Genomic DNA, 22,486 nt, shown 5'->3' with positions numbered 1-22,486 from the left:
ACCTATTTACACTTCTCAAAGGTATATTTTTTCCTGACTATCTTCTGGATTTCAATCAATCAATTAATTACTTAACTTACTGATTAATTTATTTATTCATTCACATGGAAAACTTTTAACACACAAAAAAGGAGGAATCACTGCTTTATTCTATCTGTGTGAACATGAAAATCACAACCTTCTGGACAGATTTCCTCCTCCTCTGTTAAGTTCAATATATATATATATTATAATTAATAAAAATAAGTTGTAGTGATATATGGAAAGTCTAAAACAGAACGAAAAAATAATAATATCTTAGAATGGAATATGGATCCGGGATACTACTAGTAATAATAGAAAAGCCCAGCAACCATAATAAAATATAGGAAAATAGATTAGATAAGTGTATGGGTAGGGGTGCTGACCTGACAGGTGTGGCAACAATGGAAAAAAATTAAAAGAGCCTAAAAAATAAAAACAGATTACATAACAAATTTATATAATTAAATTAAATGAAAATATAGAAGTGGTACTCAATGCTGTATGTCCTAAGATTTTAACTACATCATGAAGGGCCGGCAGCCAAAACCAAAGGAAGCACAGCAATAAGCAAGGTCTCTATTTCTGTTATGATGTATACACGGCAGATGGAAAAAGCGAGCAGACGTATACATCATAGCCAACCCAACAGAGACCAGACAGAAAAGGAACAAAAAACTAAACCAATAAAATAAAAATTAATAAAAAGTAAAATGCAAAATTATGCTACAATTTAAAACCAAATGTAAATTGCATTTTACTTTACATTAATTTAGTATTATATTGGTTTAGTTTTTTTTATTCCTTTTCTGTCTGGTCTCTGTCGGATTGGCTATGATGTATACATCTGCTCACTTTTTCCGCCTGCCACATATACATCATAACAGAAACAGAGACCTTGCTTATTGCTGTGCTTCCTTTGGTTTTGGCTGCTGGCCCTTGATGATGTAGTTAAAATCTTAGGTCGTACAGCATTAAGTACCACTTATATATTTTCATTTAATTTAATTATATAAATTTGTTATGTAATCTGCTTTTATTTTTCAGGCTCTCTTAATTTTTTCCATTGTTGCCACACCTGTCAGGTAAGCACCCCTACTCATACACTTATCTAATCTATTTTCCTATATATATAGAAAAAATATATATATAATTTCTTATATATATATTTTCCTATACATATAAAAAACGGTACACACACACACACACACACACACACACACACACACACACACACACACACACACACACACACACACACACACACACCAAAATCTAAGATCAGAATGGACCATGAATATGCCAGGAAGATGTCTTATTTCTTGAAAAGAAAAAAAAAAAAAAAAAAATCTGCTGTTCCCATATTATCTTCAACAACACTTAGCAAACCCTGACTTCTTTTTTTTTTTTTTTTTGTAGTCGTTAGCGCATTTGGTAGTCGTTAGTCATTAGCGCATTGGTGCATTATGGCCACAGAAGCCACACAACGGCTTCTGTGGCCATAATGCACCTCCCAGAATTTTTGCAGTACTTTGATCCAAGACCGAGGCGGGATTCAAACTCGCGACCTTTGGGTTGCCAAGCAGGTACTTAACCCACCCAGCTAGCCCGGAACCCTGACCTCTAACCGTTCTTGATATAAGCATAATGCACTGAAAGAAACTACACTTTCTCTTCTAGACTATCTAAATACAATACTCAGGTTAAGTAAATATCTATAACTTACAAATTCACTCCACCTAACAGATGTTCAGTTCAACTAGCATCTGTAATTCCACTTCTTTTTTCCAAATAAGTCCAAAAACATGTTTCAATTATTCAACATCTAGTCATATTTCAATTCCAAACCCAAAGAACTAACTTTTCTTTTTCAAGCGGCCATTCCACCTAACCTGGTAGCACACGTATTCTGGTGAGAACTAGTAAATGTAATAATGCAGATTTGTGGCATGCAGGCCATATGAAGTACTCAATCAACATGGGCAAGGGACATAATCAGATGGACTTTGAAAAAAAGGGATGATTGTTGGGTATCAGTTGAAGGGTGGCAGTATTAAGGAAACTGCAAATCTTGTGGGCTATTCATGGAGTGCTGTAGTTAAGGTGTTCCAAGAGTGGATAGAGCAACAGTTGCAGGGGCAATGGTGGGCATCATGCCTCATATGAGCCAATAAGCAGAAAATGGTGGAAAGGCTGACCATGGTCTTTAATGATGAGGATAAGCAGTAGTGTTTCCTCCCAGACCTGGATCCAATGAACCTTCCTCTGTATGTGCCCTTGGAATAGATACCCAGTCAAGGTACACATGTTTACGGCCACCAAATGCCAACGATGCATGCCTCAAGTTTGCATCTCAATGGTGTCATTGGACCACTGACAACTGGAAAGAAGTTGCCTTTTACAATGAATCATGTTCCTGCCATACAGTATAGACAGTAGCTGGAGGGTACAAACTATGGAGAACAATCACTCTGATGACTGACTGACTGATGTCCTGGTCTAAAAGAAACATGCAGGTGATAGCAGTGTTTTAGTAAGGGAAGATGTTTTCCTGGGAATATCTTGGAGCCTTCATGCCCCTAGACCACATTCTGAATGCAAAATTCTATTGCAGCTGATCAGGTACATGGCTTCACGGTGACTGTCTTCTTGGATGGTATGTATGTTCCAGCAGGATAATGTGCCCTGCCACATTGTTAGTATTGTTCAAGAGTGGTTTGCTAAAAACAAAAGTGACTTACAGGTGCTGCCATGGCGACCAAATTTACAAGATATGAATCCCATTTATGTGGATCAAAATGAGACTCTAAACAGAATGGGACTTTAAACAAAATGGGACTCTTTGGAACATCTTACTACAGAGGTATTTGGACTGCTCACAGTTTTGTGCCTAAACGTAGGAAGTAGCACCTTGTAAATTAACAAGTATTTCATGTTTTTTTTTTTTAATAAATTTTATTTTCTAAATTCATGTTAATTATATTGTGTGCTCTGTATTATTTACTGGATTCCAGTGTAATCACTTTAAGATAAAAATATGTGCATATTTATAATACAATATATATATTGTACTCCATATTTTTCCCTTACAGTGTACTTTTCATTTATTTATTTAATCTTCTCTGTACAAAGACAACATAAAACTTTAACATCATTGTCCTTTAAAAATTTTTTAAATAACATTCCTAAAAACATTTGATTCATTTTGTTGTTAGTAACCCACTGTCAACTCATATGCAATTTTAAATCACCCTATATGTATTTTCAAGTTAAAAAAAATATTTTTATTTTTTATTTTTGCTGAAACTCTTTCTCTCTCTTTCTTTCAACCCAGCAGCACTGTGCAGTTCCTTGCCTCTTCCTTCTAATAGCAATTTAAATTTTAAAGTGGACTAATAATTTTAAATGTGCATCCCTATATATTTTAAATGTAGTTTATTTCAGTTTCACAGGTTTTCTTCTTCATTGCTTTAATGTTACAGGCTTATTATCTTTCTAAACACATTTAAGCATATAATGATAGATTTTTAAATCAATTAAAATTCTCAAATTCTTGCTTGCTAACATTATCAAAAGGAAGTCCAGCTTCAGGACACTACTGATTAGATGAAACAAATATATATATATATATATATATATATATAATAAATAGCCAATAGGAGGTGGAATACTTCCACAGTATTGTATTTTTTACTCCTACATTCAAAATACTTTATTACTAATAATAGCATTTTGAGAAATCATAATTATAAATTTGTAATTATAATTTCTCTCAGTTATTAATAACAAAAGTTCTGTTACTGCTGTGGGATTCAATAATGTAGGAACAGTGTTGAATCCGGGTTGGGGGTGACCGGGGGCGAGTTTCACCCCTGGTGAAATAAAATCCCCTCCGGTGAAAAATAGTAATTTTTATTTTATAAAACATGAATTCAATAAATTTATGTCAAATAAACAACACAAAAAATCACATCAACTAAGTGTGGTAATTGTTAGGTTGCAGATGGTGAAAATAAATCACTATAATTCAAGACACGAAATTTTCAGAATAATGAAATTTGTGCAGCCAGAAATGGTTATTTCTGGCTGCACAAATTTCAACTAAACGCCACTATTTCAAGTGTCTGCATTTTTGTTTTATGATTTTCAGGTTCCTTTTATTTTCACAAAAACCATCTCTTGACAGTGCTTCACATAAACGGTCTACTTGTGACTAATTCTTTGTTTGTATATCACAAACAAGATTGCAGGCCGCGAATAGGTTCACCAGAATTGGTTCCTGACAGATGCTATTGTAATTGTAAATTATAAAGTGTCCCGTGGCTTTCAAGCGGTTCTGCAGCCACTAATTCAATCGCCAGCAGTTTCACTTTATGGTTTTCACATTCCATTTTTTGTTTTTTTCACAGCAAGAGTCTACTTTTGGCTAATTCTTCCTTTGTATACCACAAACGAGATGGTTTGGTCGCAGCTTATAAACAATACATTTTATAACCTTTTAATTATATATGCATCTGTACTATAATATTGCAAGATTGCATGAAGGAAAGCTGAGGGTCCGAATGAGTTACCAGAAAAATTAATAAATGATTGATACACATGCAAAGAAGAATAACATTATTACAATACAGTACTTGCATGTTTGGTTATAATTTTTTTTTTTTTTTTTTTTGAAAATTTGAATCAGTGATTTTCACATTAAACTGTGATTATTGTCAGTAATGCAGTTTTTGTGAACTGACTATTAGTATTTAGATGATAAATAATAAATATCTTTTTGTTTCCTATTTAGTTTTCTCACATTCTGTTATTATAACATTCATAAATATAAATATACAGATTTGTTTGTAACATATACACATGCTGTAAATATTAAATAATAATAAAAACTATACTACATGTACCCCCCAAAGTTTACATTCTTCCCCCCAAGGTGAAAACCATAACTGTTTTTTAGCTGCTAAATTTACCAAATATCCGTCATGATTATATGTCACTGAGATTTAATTAGAAAATAGCTGCATACATTAACACAATTTGTAGGGATGATTTTTACACTTTTAAGGCATGACGCAAGGCATGACTTTTAAGGAATTGCATGAAAGACATTGTCTTTCAGCAATTCATCGGATCTTACCTGAAACAATTTATAATCAAATAACTAAATTATAAAATAACAACGATATAGATATACACATATTCAAGCAATCACATAAATATAAATGTAGGTTATGGAATAGGATTTATGTATGTTAATGTGAATAGGATGTGATTGGTGTTATCAGCCTCATCATGTTAATGTAATTAACTGCATCACAAAAAAATTAGATATAATAGAGGAAAACTGAGAGATTTAGAATGAACATCCAAAGATCTATCTTTGTTTCTTTATGTATTTTTCCCCCCCAATTAAAAATACTTGTTGACCAATGCTACTTGATGAGTTCAAGTAAAAAACATTTCAATTATCAGTACAACTGTGTATTATTATTTTATATTTTTATTAAATAATGTAATTACTTTTTATATACTGTATGTGTAAGTACATATTTTTCATTCATATAAATTTTTTAATATGTGAATATAAAAATGCTGCATAAAAGTGATAAAATAATAATTAACTGTTAAATTAATAAAATTATAAACTGTTTAAATCATGTGTAAATATAAAGAAAACATTAATGGCCATTTTTAACTTTAAATGTATCATTTTCAATTCATGTGCCTATAGTTCACCTTGCTTTATATTATCAAAGAACAGTTTTGTTTTACTGTAAAAATGCCCCATTATTTCATTTAATTTTCATCATTACAATGTCACAAAGTGGTTTTCGGTGAAATCTTGGAAGAGCAATTTGACAGTCACAGACTGCATATAACAAATTGGAATGAAGTCAAAGTTACCACAAAACTGATCAAAATGTATAAGCGATTTTCAAGGATTTTCCGGTGTTACAGGAATTCTATGTACAAATCCGTTACAGGAATGATACAAAGGATTGAGGATTGTTGAACTATCCAGTGGTGCTACAGGAAACGATTTTAAGACTTATAGGAGTAGTAGGCAGAAGAGTTATTGATGGCACAACCAGAGGAACTATCCAGTCAAGATTTAAATGAACTTTGGGAAAAGAAAGATGATGAAGAAGCAGGGAATGGGGAAACAATTAGCAGTGACTAAAATTATATTTTAATGGCAGAACCGGAGGCCTATTACTTTATGGAATAAAATGTAACTAGGAAAAATCAATGTGGCTGTATTACCCTATAAAGCAATTTAAGCAACTTTCAGTCACACAATTCTTGAAGCGAATTTCTACCTCCATCACACCAAGCTCCAGTAAAATTACTTTTATGCACCAGTCTCTTCCATTAACTAACCACCCTTATATTCAGGTGTGTCAAACCTTGTATGTAGTTTTTTTTTTTTTTTTTTTTTTGTGTATTATTAGTAAGTTAATACACTTACAGTATTTATGTGTGTATAGTTAGCATAGCATTACTAATTTTTCCCATTTGTACTGTTTAAAAATATGTTTTTATTTTTGAATTGCCAGGAACCCTTTTCCTATTGAGTATGTGCTGTTGAGAGATGACTGTATTAGTTTCTTTATTGTAAAAGTACCTAATAGATTATTTTTAAAGCAGTTATAATCCATGAAATTTTTGAGCACATTTTTACTTGTGTAATTCCAAAATACTTACCCTTTCAAGTGTAATCTCTTCATATTCCCACTCATCGTCACCATTTGTCTGAAAAAGAATTTTGAAAAATATATCAATTAAGAAAATAACTTGCAGTGAATTTATTCTATAAAGAGACTATTGTTAGTATTTTACAAAAATGACAAAATCGAGAAGTTTACTTACATATCTTTCGCCTGAACCTCCAAGAAGTGGAGTCTGAGCCTAAGGAAATAAGAATATTTCATATAAAAGCCGATTAAGCAAATCGGTAAACTAAAAGTTACTTATTACTATATGTTTAAAACAGTTCAAAAACATGCCTAAAACTTCAAATTACTGAAAATTCTTCCTAATACAAAAATTTCTTTTTATATTTTAGTTCAACCACTCAGCTGCAAGGAGCTCATTTTAATTTATGAAGAGGTAAACCATGGAATCTTGCTGATGTTTCAGTAAATTAGCTAGAGCATATAAGTGTATGCAGTTCACAATTTTTAATAATATGCAAAAGTGTTTTTTGGTTTTTTTTTATGATTTAGTACATGTTATGCGGCTGAAAAACTCACAGGGTCTCTCTCTCTCTTTCTCTCCAACTGAGTCTTCAACAGGATTTGAACCTAGACCACCCTTAATGAGTTACAAGTGGCAACTCATCACCTGTCACTCATTCTCACTATATTATAGTGGACAATGAGTGGCAGGCATGATAACAGTAAGATGCATGATGTCTGATATGTTGCCATCTTCCTCCCAAGAACATTCTTGAGCCCTAGCTTTCAAAACAAGATTTCAAATGGCACAAGGCAAGAAATTGATTGTCACAATGTTAGTTGACATGAGGAAACAGCATTAGCATTAGTAGAGGCATTTGATGCAAGAAAGCAAGCTTATGCAGCATCAGCCAAAAAAAAAAAAAAAAAAAAAAACCACTTCCACTTCACCCCTCTGTTCGTTCAAAATATCTGTCCAGCTGAGCCTTAAACTTATTTAGGCTATCAACTTCCACGACAAGGGATGGAAGTCTGTTCCACCAACCAACCACCTGCTGGCTAAAGGCAAATTTCTGCACGTCTATCCTACATCTGTCTTTCCTCAATTTGAATTTATGCCCTCTCAGGTGATTATTCTGAGCAAGAGGAAGAATCCCATCAGCATTGAGCATGCTCAAACCATTCAAGGCTTTATACACCTCTATCAGATCACCTCGCTGGTGCCTAGTCTCCAGACACTGTAATTTGCAAAACTTAAACCTTTCTTCATAAGAGCATCCCTTTGTTCCATTCACTAATCAGGGTGGGGTGGGTGATTATTCCAAACTTTTAGGCAGTGTCTCAGTTCATAGGTGTTTCGAATTAGTGCTAGAGTGACTAAGGTTATAAGGCAGCCGCATATAATGCCTATGAACTGAGTGCATTTCCATGGTCAGTTTGCTTTTCTGGATAAAAAACAAATGTGCAGACTTCCTCTGAGACTAACTTGGTCACAGTGTGAAAAAGGCCAAAAAAAAATTTCCCAACTCAATGGGATTTGAACCCAGGCCTGTTCCACAAAGTATGAAAAGTGGCAGCTGTTGTTGTTGGAAATTTTTTCTGCATTGACTACTCACGCCAGTTCTTAAAGTATTTCAGTTGATACTTTTTTGTGTATAATAAATCCTTGACTTATATGTATTAAGCTAAGAGTGAATTGATACACAAGTATGTTTCTTTTATATTTAAACAGTTTAGATACTTCTACAGTTATTGGTACTGGATTTGCAGGGTTTATATATTATAATACTTTATAATATAATTATAATACTATTTATATAATTATGTTATATGCTATTATAATAGTATTTTGTTTTTATAAGCTCTACTTTTTAGCATATATTGTACTTGAGCATTGTTCAATTTGCATGGTTTTCAACTTACAGAATGAATTAACCATGTAAACTGTATATGTAGGTTAGTTAAAATGCATCATTTTAACATAGCTATCTACCAAAGTAGTTAAATTAATTAATTAAATTGGCATCATTTTGGTTATATCTCATATTGTGACTGCCTTCACAGTGAGTTGCCATGGTATTGAACTACCTCGAATAAAAAAACACTTCACCAGTGGAGAAGACCATTGTTATTTATTCTCAGCGGATACCACCACTCAGACGGCACCGTTTCAAAGCTTGTTGGCTTCTCTTCGGTGGGTGGGCAGGTACCCTGGTGTTGCAATAGTGACAACCCAGTTATGAAGTATAACTTCACAATATGAGAGTGCCTGATGGTGCGTAGTGATATAGACTATAAAGTATTTAAGGGCAAAGGCCTCATGCTATGAGGTAGAATGACTAATATGTGGGTTAGTGCAAATGCATCATTTTAACATAGCTATCTACCAAAGTAGTTAAATTAATTAATTAAATTGGCATTGTTTTGGTTATATCACATATTGTGACTGCCTTCACCCACCAAAGAGAAGCCAACAAACTTTGAAACGGTGCCGTCTGGGTGGTGGTATCCGCTGAGAATAAATAACAATAGCCTTCTCCACTGGTGAAGTGTTATTTATTTGAGGTAGTACAATACCATGGCAACTCGTTGTGAAGGCAGTCACAATATGAGATATAACCAAAATGATGCCAATTTAATGAATTAATTTAACTACTTTGGTAGATAGCTATGTTAAAATGATGCATTTGCACTAACCTACATATTAGTCATTCTACCTTGTAGCATGAGGCCTTTGTCCTTAAATACTTTATAGTCCATGTAAACTGTGTAATTACTATATTATGCCTGCACAAGTTCAATACCAGTCATGGAGGGACAAAAATTTAATGAGATGTAATGAGTTAATGAGGGTAGGAAGTCTGGGAAAGAGAGTGTCCTGTGAACATTTAACAAACCAAAACAGAAAAGTATTTGGCTCACATTAGCACAATAACAGGCAAGGTATCTTGAACCTTTTTGATGGAAAAAAATTTATAAAGCTTTCATTGAAGGGAGGAGGGTATGAGATATTTGCCATATCTAATTAAAACTTGAATTTATATCCATGCTGGGGATGACACCTCACTGGATGCTGCATCCTAATATAATGATACCAGCATGGAAGCAATGGTACTGTTAACCCCATGGTAACAAAGTCTGGAACCTGCCTGAAAAGATCTTTTTTTTTTTTTTTTTAAACAAAGGGCCAATATCTATTTTATGATGATAAAGCTGAGAAGACTGTTAAATTGTGATGTTCAAAAATTTGAGAACCCAATACCACCATGGAATTTGAGAGTTAACGAGTTTAACATTGAGAGTTAAAAAATACAAATATGTGCTAATCACATATTTGTATTTTTTTTTTTTTTTTTTTGGTGCAGTCCACATGCAGATGTGAAGGATAAAAAACAAGTCAAGTCAAGTTTAACGTATAATAAATCAATGAGATAAAAAAATTAATTAAAATAAAAACATTTTTATTATTTTAAGCTTGTAGATTTTTTGCCAATTATTAAAAATGAATTCAATTACTTAAAAATTTGATATTAAGTCTATGTCAGGACCCTTAAAGAAATGTGGTCCATAGGTACCGTAGATTCCTAATCTCTTCACCCCCCCCCCCCAAACATCAAAACCATATTGGCTTGATGGCCAAGTTGAGATTACAGTAATACACAAATTTAAGCTGATCACAGTTTGTGTTCATATGATCATTAACACTAATGTTCTTGCATTCTCTATCTTGTAAACTTCTCTGTTCCTACATGCCTGTTCTGAAGTATAAACAAAAAATTTATTTTTTCATTTATTTATAAAGATTTTTTTTCAACTGATACTGGAGAAAAAAAAGTTAGGCTTTCAAAATAAGTAGTCCTATAAGTGTGGCTAAAAGCAAAATAATGGTGAAAAATGTTGAAAGACTTCCTAAAAGATATTTATACATTCAGTTTATTCTGAACTATATACTATTGCTTTTAATATTTATAATAAGCTCTGTTAAAATGTTCATAATAGTGCAGAAAAGGTACATAAATAACCACTGATGAGCCTTTTCTAATTTATTTTTCCAAATATAGCTGGCAAAATCAATTGAATATATGAATATATCTTGCTAATTTGTTTTGCCAATTATAACTAGTCAAATAAATTAGCAAGGTATATTCAATGCAAATCACAAAATAAAAAATGAGTAAGGAGATAATTCATTAAATAAAGGAAGCTTTTGCTTGAACAAACTAAAATAGAAAATTATTTGGCTTGTGCTTAGCACAATGACAGGAAAGATATTCAGTGAGAGAAGAGTAAACATATCATTAGGCCAGAGTAAACAAATCAGGCACACACACATTTATAAAGATCTTGAGGTTTTGTACATAGACAGGCAAGGGAAAACAAACACAGTACAGGTAATCCAGTTAATTATCAGAAATAATTTAAACAAAGGAGCAGGCACATGGGAAAAGGAAGCAGAAAAATGTCACCAAACTTTAAACATTTAGAAAGACAAGCATGTGTAGGCTTATTAGACATAGCACAGTCACTTTCTTTTACTTTTTTTTTTTAATTCTATTATCACACTAGTTTTTTTTTTTTTTTTCAGTTTTTTTTATTCATAAACTAACCTGATCTATTTCAATCAAAATTTTTCTCTATAGTTTTACATTATTAAATGCTGAAAGTCCTAATTTTCATAATTTTAAAAAGATCAAGTAAAGGTAGTCTTATTTTATAATTTTAAAATAATATATTTGTTATCAAACTAAGCAAATAAAGTCTTTCAGATCACAGGATATATAATGGGTGTGCGTGAGTGCATGATTGCAATATTTTAATAAAGTGAAATTAATAAACTACAGTATGTCTGTATTGTCAACTTCATAGCAGGCATTAACTAAAAGGGGGATTTATTATTATTATTAGTCATATGGTATAAGGAAGCCTGAGGCTTATGCTGCACCAGTCAAAAAAAAAAAAAAAATCCGAGTTACCCTGTGTGTGTGTGTGTGTGTGTGTGCGCGCGTGCGCTTGTGTGTGAGAGTGAGTGAGAGAGAGAGAGAGAGAGAGAGAGAAGAATGATGATATCCAACCCTGGGTTTTCCAAGTCCATACTCACCAGATGTGAGCCACTGGGGTTTTATTCGTATTACATTATTATTATTATTTTTTTTTTTGTCTATAAAAATGTAGGTGATCTTATTAAATAATGCTGGTAGTGAAATTATTATCTTATTATGTTCTTTTTTTACATAGATATGCATACATGAAATAGGACTTAACTGAATAAATAATGTCATGGTTTTATGGAGTAAGTGATGTTAAGTTCATATACTACGTATTAAGTTTGGTCAACTATAATAAGCATTTCATCTCTATGATATTTTAATTATGACAAACATTGCATTAGTAATTACTTATCCTAGTACTCTGTACTGTTTATTGCAGTGTATGCTAATCAAAATGTAATCTGACCCTTCCTTCTAATTACTGAGAGTGATGCATCAACATTGAATAAACTGATGTTAATAATAATAATTTCTGTATCCCAAAACTTCTAGTAGTGAGATTTCTTCCCCCCACATAAATCATTTTTAATATTTTTATTTTCTTACATATTTCAAAGAAGCATTTAATACAAATAATAGGCTCATTTTTGCAATGCACATAAACATATATATTTATCCTGAGGATGTGCAAATGGCACAGGGTTCAGGTGCTTTGCACCCGGCTCCTCTAACATGGCAGAGAACCTGAGAGAGAGAGAGAGAGAGAGAGAGAGAGAGAGAGAGAGAGAGAGAAGTGGAAAAAAAATTACTGTTGAACTTACAACAATAAACTGATCTTTAAAAACCATACCAAAACAGTTGCTGGATCCCCTTACTCCTACCTCCCCAAACAGCAGTGGCACAATTGGTGGTATGTTAGTTTCGCCATTGCTTTTTTTTTGTAGGATTATTTGCATGGTGTGGGTACTGATGCCTTGTGATGTCCATTAAATACAGAGTTTACTCAAGTCAGACGGCGAAACTATAAATTCTGAGCACCTAGGCACCCCCCCCCCCCACACGTGATCTTTAGAACTATACCAAAGCAGCCGTCGCCCAACACCGGCAGTATAGTAGTTTGCCCATTAGTCGGGGTAAAACGGAGTGGGGGGGTCAGTATTTATAGTTATGTCACTGAATCACAATCTAAAATTACAAAAATAATAATAATATACGGGGAGAGGAATAAATGCGTCTATCAGACGCGATGGAGTAACAGAATTAAAGGATTTAGCGTCTTGGAATGTTATCTGTAAATCTAACGAAACCAGTACAAATAGCGTCGAGTTAATTACTTTGTTTCGTTCGTTCATTCATTATCACACGAACATCTACGTTCGGCTGATATAATTATAATGGCCTAACCAAGCGGAGATCTTATCATGATCTACAGCCGTCTTTCAATTTCAATGGATTTATCTACACTCTAATATACACCATTCGTCTCCTAATTTGCAAGTTTAACGAATGCAAAAGAACGAAATTTTAAAATGACATAGCCAAAACTTTTCATCTACATTCTTTAAGGATCAGTATATAATTAAACATTCTGAAGACTACTAAATTCATCCACGATATCGTGACTTCTTAGCAAAGAAGTATTTCGTACTGGGCTACGCAATGAACATAACGCACATTCCTTCCGAAAGCTTCCAATGCCCAAGATTAACACCTAAACGTTGGACAGCGGACATAATTAATTACACAAGTGGATACACATGTTTTCAGAGACACTTCGGTTTCCTTACTTTTCTGCTTCCAATTCTGCAGGGATTACTTCTTATGACGTACCCACAGTGCTGCTGGAAAGTATAAATTTAATTCCCTGTGAGAAAGCGTACAGGTCGCGTCTCACGCGCATTTACCATCCTTCGTGAGCCTTCAAGCTTAAAAGAGGGAGAAGAAAAAAAAAAAAAAAAACCCACATCCCAACACGTAACTGTGCAAATCCGATGGGAGACTACAGGTGAAAATTCTCAAACCGTATTACTCCAACTCGAATACCCTTAGGTGTAAAAATAATCTTGTATTCAGATCACATGACGTCCACTTTTTGATACTAACGTTCGGCATTACAAAAATACTTTGTAAAAAATATTATACGGGAATTAGTAAGGAAGAATTAAACACAAACCACTTTTCTGGCTTGATAATTGTTTACACTAAAGTTAGTTTTAGTTTACATAGAATTTAAACCACGGAGCCGTTTTTGACGGCTTCATAACGCATTCTTGGACAACTTTATCAAATACTGTCGCGAAGCGGTTGTTGTTGTTGTTATTATTTGGTTTTTAGGAGCATTAGCAACTAAGGCCATATTGCTCCGGGGATATGCGGTGGTCATTCCCTGACCTTTCCGCAGAGATACACGTATGGCTAATCGGCAGTATGGACGTGTAATTTGGTGCTCCGTTTCTATGAGTTTTTAAAAGTAGTATAATTCCCCTATACTGGATTTATTTTGTGATATCCAAGATCCCTAGGTGACGGTGAGTCCGCAGATATTATTTTGTGCCGAACTTCTAAGGTGTTTTGGAGATATAGCAGTTTTTAATTTTTGTCTTGTGCTGTCAACTCCAACGGAGATAGCAAGCCAGCGCCATATAGGTTCGGCCGTCCGTTCTTTTGCATTGCAATTTATAACCTGATGATATATAAGTTTTGACTAGCTTTAGGTAGTTTGAATTGTGCCTAGTAAATCTTTAGGATTTCCGATTTTGCCTCATATGTTTTTTTAGAATGATGTTTCTAAAATTTTTTGAGTATTGTGGGGAAATGTTTTTGTCTTCAATAATTATGTTACCTGGAGGTGGCCATTGCTTCTTCCACATTTGTTGAGAACAAAGGCCGTTGTCTGGAACTGCTGATCACAAGACCTGGTCTGGATTGGCTGGCTTAGCCTATCCGAAGCTAGACACTTATTCCACGCTTGGGCTTATAATTGTTTGTAATTAATAAATTAACTTCGTTAGGAGATTCATTGGTGACGTCATAGTTAATGATTATTAATAGAGATCATTGATAAAAGATTTAGCTTTGAACATTTTATAATGACTTTGATTAATATGGAAATTAAGGGTAAGTACTACATGGCCGCTAAAGAATATGCTTCATCCGGGTTCTTTATACAAATCAAGTAATTTGGCAGCATCCCCCAGTGACAATAGTTTGAACTTAGGTTTTCAAGAAAAGTCACGTGCCTTCAACGGAAATCAGGAGAACCCAATAATTATCAGACAGCTCACTGTAAGTTCAAAGTTTCAACCCAACTGGGAAAAACGCTTAGTAATGAGCTCCCAGGATGATTCAAGCTCTAATTTGGAAGAGCCCTATGACCCTGAGTACCTCCCCTCACCTAAGTCAGGAGGTAAACCAAGGAGGAGGAAGAAGATGAAGACCAAGAGAAGGTCCCGGGCCCAACCCCTCTCCTCCTCCAACAACCTGTCTCCAGAAGATAAAAACAGCAGGATCCTTACTGCTGATCCACCCCAGACTCCCACAGCTGAGCTAAACTTTAGCATTTCAACCCCTGTTGCTGCCTCCATCTTGGAATCTCTTGCCTCAGCAGCCCCTGTTCCCCATCTTCAAGCCCTCTATCAAGCTTCCCCACCCAATCATCTAATCAAGCAGCCCTCAGACCCCAATCAGAGCACTCAAACTCTGACAGCTCCAACTGCCACTATGGCCACAAATTCATCACTAGCTGAAACAGGGAGGGCCTCCCAAGTTGAGTCACCACATCCGATCCTGGCCTCACCAGCTGCTCACATTCTCGCTCCATCTTCTGCTCCAGAAACTTCTGCCACAGCACCTGGAGCTCCTCTTCTTCCCTCTGCCCTGGATCAACTGATTGCTTCAGGCCTTCCAGCTTCTAGTAGACTTGCTATTCCTGATACTGCTTCAGTCCCTGGGCTGAACTCCAATGATGCAGCCTCACTCCACCAGGTCATCTCCATGCTGCATAGGGGCCTGGCAAACTTTCTGAACCAAGAAACAAACAGATTCACCAGATCTGCTGCTAACTCCATTCAGGAGATGTGGGACAACTTAGAGTCATCCCTGCTTATTGAAAATGCTAAGCTCAAGGCTGCTAATGAGGAACTTTCCTCCCATACGGCTATCCTGGAGCAGGTTCTTGGCACCATTTCCAAGCTACCCTTGCCCTCAAGTGAGGGCCGAGAGCCTGTGAAGATGATAAAAGAGAAACAAAGTGGACCTCCATCAAAATCCTTTGCTTCTGTCGTGGGGTCAGCACACCAATCCCCCATCAGTCAGCAACCACAAGCAGTCCTCCAGCGGACACAAGCCACTAAAAAGGATCAGCACATCCTCCTGCTGCGTGCATCTGAAGGCTCCCAACTTAAGACAAGCGAGGAGGTTAAAGATTTGGTCCAAACCACCCTAAAGAAAGACTTTAAAACACTAAAAGTTAAATCGCTACGTGTTATTCGCAATCGAGGGGTCCTCCTTGAAGCCACCAACAAGGAAGATCTGACCTCAATCTCCATGGCACCTGCTCTGCAGGCAGCTGGCCTGTCCAGCAACCCGCCTAAACGCACCGATCCATCAGTCCTTGTTTATGACGTGCCCAATACCATCACTGATACAGAACTACTGGAGGACTTGTTTAACAAAAACCTTGACAAGTTTGACATCTCTTTTGAAGAGATTAAACAAGAGATGGTGTACAGGTTCTCTATGAAGGCTCGCTCATCTGCAGCATCACATCGCGTCATTACAGTGTCCCCCAGACTCTTCAAGTACATCATGTCCCATGATAGAATCTTCCTGGGCTGTAGTGCTCACCGATTCAGACCCTTCACAGTACTAACAAAGTGTTTCTTGTGTCTTGGCTTTGGGCATTCAGCACAGCATTGCACACACTCCTCTCCTACATGTGGACACTGTGCCCGCAGTGGACATGTGCTTGCTGAATGCCCACATAGGGATGAAAGTCCTTGCTGTGCTAATTGCAAAAGGAGAAAGAAAGAGCACGGCCACTCGGTCAGAGATGCAGCCTGCCCAGAATATCAAAGAGCCCTCGACCTGGCAAGACTAAGGACCGCTGATGGATGAACCTGTTCTAACCCTCCTACTTGTTTGTTTGTTTGTTTCGGAATTTATTGGGCGCATCGGCAACTATGGCCATAGTGCGCCATCTAACCCTCCTACAGAAACAGTCAGTCGATGATAGACCACCACAACCACTCCGAATATATTCAGCCTCAGTAAACTCTAGGAACAAGAATCCCTTTACAAAACTTAGAATAATGCAAATAAATGGTCACCGGTCTCGGGCAGTTGCTGACGAAATTAGAAGAGCAGCAGAAGAACACGCAATAGATATAATCTCCATCCAAGAGCCCTATGCCTCCAGAACTCCGATGTCCAACAGTGATAAGATTGTGGGATACTCCATACATGCAAAAGTCATCCACTCTGCTACAAAGGACCCAAAATCCTGTATTGTAGTGCTTAATAGAAATCTTGATGTACTGGTGATCCATGGATTATGCACAAAATTTGCAACCTGTATTCAGATAACATTCTACTCACACTCATTCTATCTAATATCTCTATACTGCCCACCATCTATGGATATTGAAGAGTCACTCCACTATATTGAGCACGCATTGGACCTTCTTGGCTCTAAAGCTATCGTCATCACCTCAGATGTTAATGCAAAATCCCCACTTTGGCACTTCCCGGCTTCAGACCCTCGAGGACTTCTCCTGGAAGACTTGATCCTGTCTAGGAATCTTACTGTCCACAATCAGCCCAGCCAGCTAACAACCTTCTGCAGTCCATCAGGTCAGTCCAACATTGACATTACAGTCTCGACCAAGGATCTCAGGACAGCAGTCAGCGAATGGACTATCATTCCAGACTGGACACTCAGTGACCATAGGGTGATCCTATTCAACCTCTGCCTGAACCTGAAAGACTCAACATCCACGAACCGGACCCCGGACTTTGTTAGGTTCTCCACGAAAACAGTTCACTGGACCGCTTTTGATGACACCATCCAGAATGACTTCCCTGATTCAAATATCCAGGGCCTGGAGCACATCTCAGCAGTTGACCTTGGACATAAGATTCAGAATTCTTTATCAAAAGCAGCGTACAAGTCTGGTAGGAAAAAGACTATCGTGCTAAGACCCTGTGCCTGGTGGACAGCTGAACTAAGCAAACTCAGGAAAGACACCCACAGTGCCAGGAGGGAATACCAACGCCATAGAGACTGGCCTCCCCCTGATGTCGAACGTCTTCACACTGCCTACTTGATAAAGAAGAATGAATACACCAAGGCTATTGCTGCTCGCAAAAGAGAAACCTGGACTGGATTTGTCAGAGACTCAGGTAATACTAACCCATGGGGCCTCCTGTACAAAATCACAAGGGACAAAACCTTTGTCCCAGAAATCTATGGATCGGTTGCCACTGCTATGAGGGAAACCACCAACTGGGAAGACTCAGTCAACGAGATACTAGATAAGCTTTTCCCCCCAGATGACGTATCAGAAGATATGCCAGAACATATGACAATCAGAAGAAACAATGCTAACTATATAGCATCCAACAGTACTAACCCTTTTACCCCACAAGAACTTGAAACAGCTATGATGAAAATTAATCCCAAAAAAATGTCCAGGCCCCGACTTGATTGAGTATATGTTTATACAAAGATTTTATAAATTAAGACCCAGCCTACTGCTACTCCTGTATAACAAATGCCTCCTGGAATCAAAATTTCCGAAATACTGGAAGGAAGCACTCCTCCGCCTTATACCTAAACCAAACAAGCCACCAATGGAGCCAAGATCCCTTAGGCCAATTGCTCTTTTGGCCAACCTAGGCAAAATCCTGGAACGCCTCATGGCCCTGAGGATTGTCAACTTATTCCAATCACAAGATCTTATTTCCCCAGCACAATACGGTTTCACGCCTGGCCGCTCCTGCGAAGATGCCCTCTTCGACCTGGTTCTTCATCTAGAAACATCTAAGTCAAAGTATGAGCTTGCTGTTTGTGTTGACTTTGAGGGTGCATTTGACAAAGTTTGGTGGGAGAGTGCACTGGAGCGTCTCCGGTTAGCCAACTGCTCCTCACAACTCTACTGGCTAACTAGAAACTACTTTTCTGAAAGGTCAGTTATGGTGAAAACAAAACATCAGCACGTCACCAGACCAGTCTTTAGGGGCTGCCCCCAAGGATCTGTCCTAGGCCCCCTGATCTGGAATGTAGTTTTACAAGATTGGCTAAGCAGATCATTTGAACGCACCAAGGTCATTGCATTTGCTGATGACCTTACCATTGTTGTCTCCGGACACTCAAGACTTGCTCTGGAAGATACTGCTAACCTAGTACTAACTAACCTTACCAACTGGGCTAAGATTAACAAACTGCACATCAATCCTCACAAGACAAATATGATGATTTTTAAAACTAAACTGGATCTTCGGCGGCCCCCTCAGGTCAAGATAGATGGAATACGGCTCCCCCTGGTGACACAGACCAGGGTCCTTGGGGTCGTTATTGATCACCGGCTATCCTTCTTACCACACTTGCAACATTTATATGCCAAAATCAGAAAATTCTCTGCCTCAATTATCAGAATCTCCCGAAGCGACTGGGGTCTCTCTAAGCGTACCTTACAGTTATACTATAAAGCTGTTTTCTTACCTATCGCCACGTATGCTGCAGGAGCATGGTTTCACAGAGCGACCAATTGCAAAATCAAACAGAAGCTTAACTCCATCCAGAGAAGCATTATTCTTGCTACCCATCGTGCTTGTAGAACTGTGTCAACTGCAGCATTGCAAGTAATATCTGGAAACATCCCCCTGGATCTATTCCTTATCTATAGAGGACTTGCCTACCGTCTGAAGAAAAGAATCCCAACTGAAATACTGGATATTGAACTCAACCTGGACAGTGATACCAAACAGGAAAGAGCTCGTTGCTATAACGAGCTAATCAATTACTGGCAGACAAGATGGGACACGACCACAAAAGGCATTGTTACGAAAAAATTTATACCGGATGTCACATTCGCAACCAGCAAAGCGGTCAACAAGTGGTTCTCAATCAGCATGGAAACATCCTTTCTGGTCACTGGACATGGATCTCTCAACCAGAAACTCCACCAACTAGGTCTGCTAAATACTGACCTCTGTTTCTGTGGGTCTGTCGAGAGTTGGGAACATCTACTATTTGAATGCACTATCTACGAGGACCATAGACAACAACTCCAGGCAGCAATTTTGGGATTTTCTCCTGACCAAGTAGAACTCCTTGTCCATTCCAAAAGGAACTTAGGTGCACTACAGCACTTTGCGGCAGACGTATTCAAGCGTAGGAGGAGGATCATCCTAGAAGCTTCTGCAATTCAATAACTAGTTATTTATTTTTATTATTTTTTTTTTTACTCTCTCTCTCTTCTTCTCATAATCAGCTAGCACTAGTAGCCCTAGCACTCTCCTGATAGCCTTTTCCTATCCACCCCGTGTGGGATAATTTGAAAAAAAAAAAAAAAAAACCCTCTTTCTTTTCTTTCTTATTTATTTGTTATTTTTTTCCCCTTTAACATCATTCTGCTTGCTGACATCCTGGCTCTATTCCTTTCCTTGACCAGGTTGTGGGATTTAAATCTTTTTTTTTTTTTTTTTTTTTTTTTTTTTTCGCGTTCTGACTTGGGCTGGGGCTCCCCAGACCAGGAAAGCTCCTCTCTCACACTAATTTTTTTTTTTTTTTTATTATTATTATTATTATTTATTTATTTATTTGTTTGCGTTGTTGTTCTAGCTATCCATCCTGGACTGGGACTTTCCTGGGCCGGAACAGTCCTTCTCCTCTTTACTCCTTCCCTCTCTTCATCTTATACAAGTTTTTCTTTCTTCTTTTAACATCATTCTGCTTGCTGACATCCTGGCTCTATTCCTTTCCTTGACCAGGTTGTGGGATTTAAATCTTTTTTTTTTTTTTTTTTTTTCGCGTTCTGACCTGGGCTGGGGCTCCCCAGACCAGGAAAGCTCCTCTCTCACACTAATTTTTTTTTTTTTTTTTTATTATTATTATTATTTATTTATTTATTTATTTGTTTGCGTTGTTGTTCTAGCTATCCATCCTGGACTGGGACTTTCCTGGGCCGGAACAGTCCTTCTCCTCTTTACTCCTTCCCTCTCTTCATCTTATACAAGTTTTTCTTTCTTCCCTGGGAACTCTTCCCCAGGGAGGAGGGCGTGCAGATAGTAGGGGAGGCCTTGCCCTTCTTCTGCTAGGGACGAGTACCTGGAGGAATCGTCCAGGTGCTCACTCCTTCCAGGTAGCCAATAGGCCAAAACACAACATCACGCTACAGAACACACACACAAGCTCACAAACACAGTTTTTCTTTCCTATCACTTTCTCCCGTGCGGGATGAAAAGCTTTTTTTTTTTTTTTTTTTTTCTTTTTCCCCCTTCCTTTTCATCTATCTTCATCCAATCTGGGATATTCCTGTGTGGATTCGGTTTGGAAAAAAAAAAAAAAAAAAAAAAAAAAATATTATTTATTTTTATAAGACACACACCGGCCTTACCCTTACAGAGTCTATAAAAACTGAACAGAGCAACGAGGCGGAGATGAACTTCTGTTCTAGGAGCCGCCCATACAAAAGCACAAAAATAATTAAAAAAAAAAAAAAAAAAATGACCTTTCCGCATCCTCCATATTTGGTGGGATCACGGGCTTGAATCCGGGTCTAATCGCGAAGCCGAGGTTGATTTAAAATCTTAACGTAGCTTCCATTAGTAGTAGTAACCGCAGCAGCAAGTGATGCAAGAAAGCGAGTTTATATAGCATCAGCAAAAAAACAAAGAAAAAAACCTACACACTTCACCTGTCCTTACCTTCCAAGAATTTGCTTAGTTCTTCCCTGAATTTATTCAAACTATCCATTTTCACTTTCACAACAAAACGGATGGAAGCCTGTTCCAACAATCAACCACCTGCTGGCTGGATGCGAACTTCTGTACATCTATCCTGCCTCAACTTGAATTTATGCCCCCTCATATGCAGTGGCGGATTTAGCACTTGAGAGGCCCAGGCGCAATTCAATTTTGAGGCCCACCCCGCTAAATATTTTCGGTACCACTACAGTGTGCATTCTACGCGCACGTTTTTACTATAGCACGCGCTCTAGATTTGGTGTTGTGGTTATTTAATCATTTTGGTTGCGAAATTCTTTCATACATATTTTAACTAATGTTTAAATGAAAAAAATGACACAACTACCATCCCTCCCAAATCTAACATTAATACACAAAAACAACAAATCTCCAAACCAAAGCGATAAAAGAGTTAAATCGTACACCGCGCCGATATGATATGAATTCATGGTCCCACTTGAACCTACAGGCAGGCGTGCAGAACAGAAGGTACGTAGCATGAGCACAGGGGCTTGCATAGCAGTCCCTGCCTGTAAATTGCACGGTATCACGGTAGAATGCAGGCTATAGTAGCACCATATTTTATTTGTGACCTTCCCTACCTATCTTGCAAGTTGCAACTTTTAAGAGGTAGCAAAAATTTTAGATTATATAACTGAAATTTGTTTCTATATTTACTCTTTTATTCATCATTACTGGTCGAGGTGGATTTTTTTTTTTCTGTTTAGTCAAAATCAGTCTGTTTATTAAACATTAAAAATATATTCGAATATAAAATAATATCATGTTTGTTATTGTAGGTGTACCAATGTCAATGGGTGTATAAAAATGATT

At 37.0% G+C, this 22,486-nt stretch overlaps 1 protein-coding gene across 11 annotated transcripts in view; it reads right to left on the bottom strand.

Moving 5' to 3' along the window:
* The window catches only part of LOC150084219 (MAGUK scaffold protein DLG1-like), an 855,099-nt gene that overhangs the window by 140,703 nt on the left and 691,910 nt on the right, over nt 1–22,486 (bottom strand). For all 11 annotated transcript variants that reach the window (XM_090375940.1, XM_090375935.1, XM_090375941.1 and 8 more), the window contains 2 exons: nt 6,892–6,930; nt 6,727–6,774 (listed from right to left, as the gene is read on the bottom strand). In XM_090375940.1, the coding sequence (XP_090232066.1) occupies nt 6,727–6,774; nt 6,892–6,930 (87 nt within the window). The remainder of the gene's footprint in view (nt 1–6,726; nt 6,775–6,891; nt 6,931–22,486) is intronic.

This window comes from Mastigoproctus giganteus, chromosome 6 (genome assembly GCF_048544385.1).
Source record: "Mastigoproctus giganteus isolate SK-2022 chromosome 6, ASM4854438v1, whole genome shotgun sequence".
In the NCBI taxonomy this organism is placed as follows: domain Eukaryota; kingdom Metazoa; phylum Arthropoda; class Arachnida; order Uropygi; family Thelyphonidae; genus Mastigoproctus; species Mastigoproctus giganteus.
This window is presented reverse-complemented; position numbering and strand designations above follow the sequence as displayed.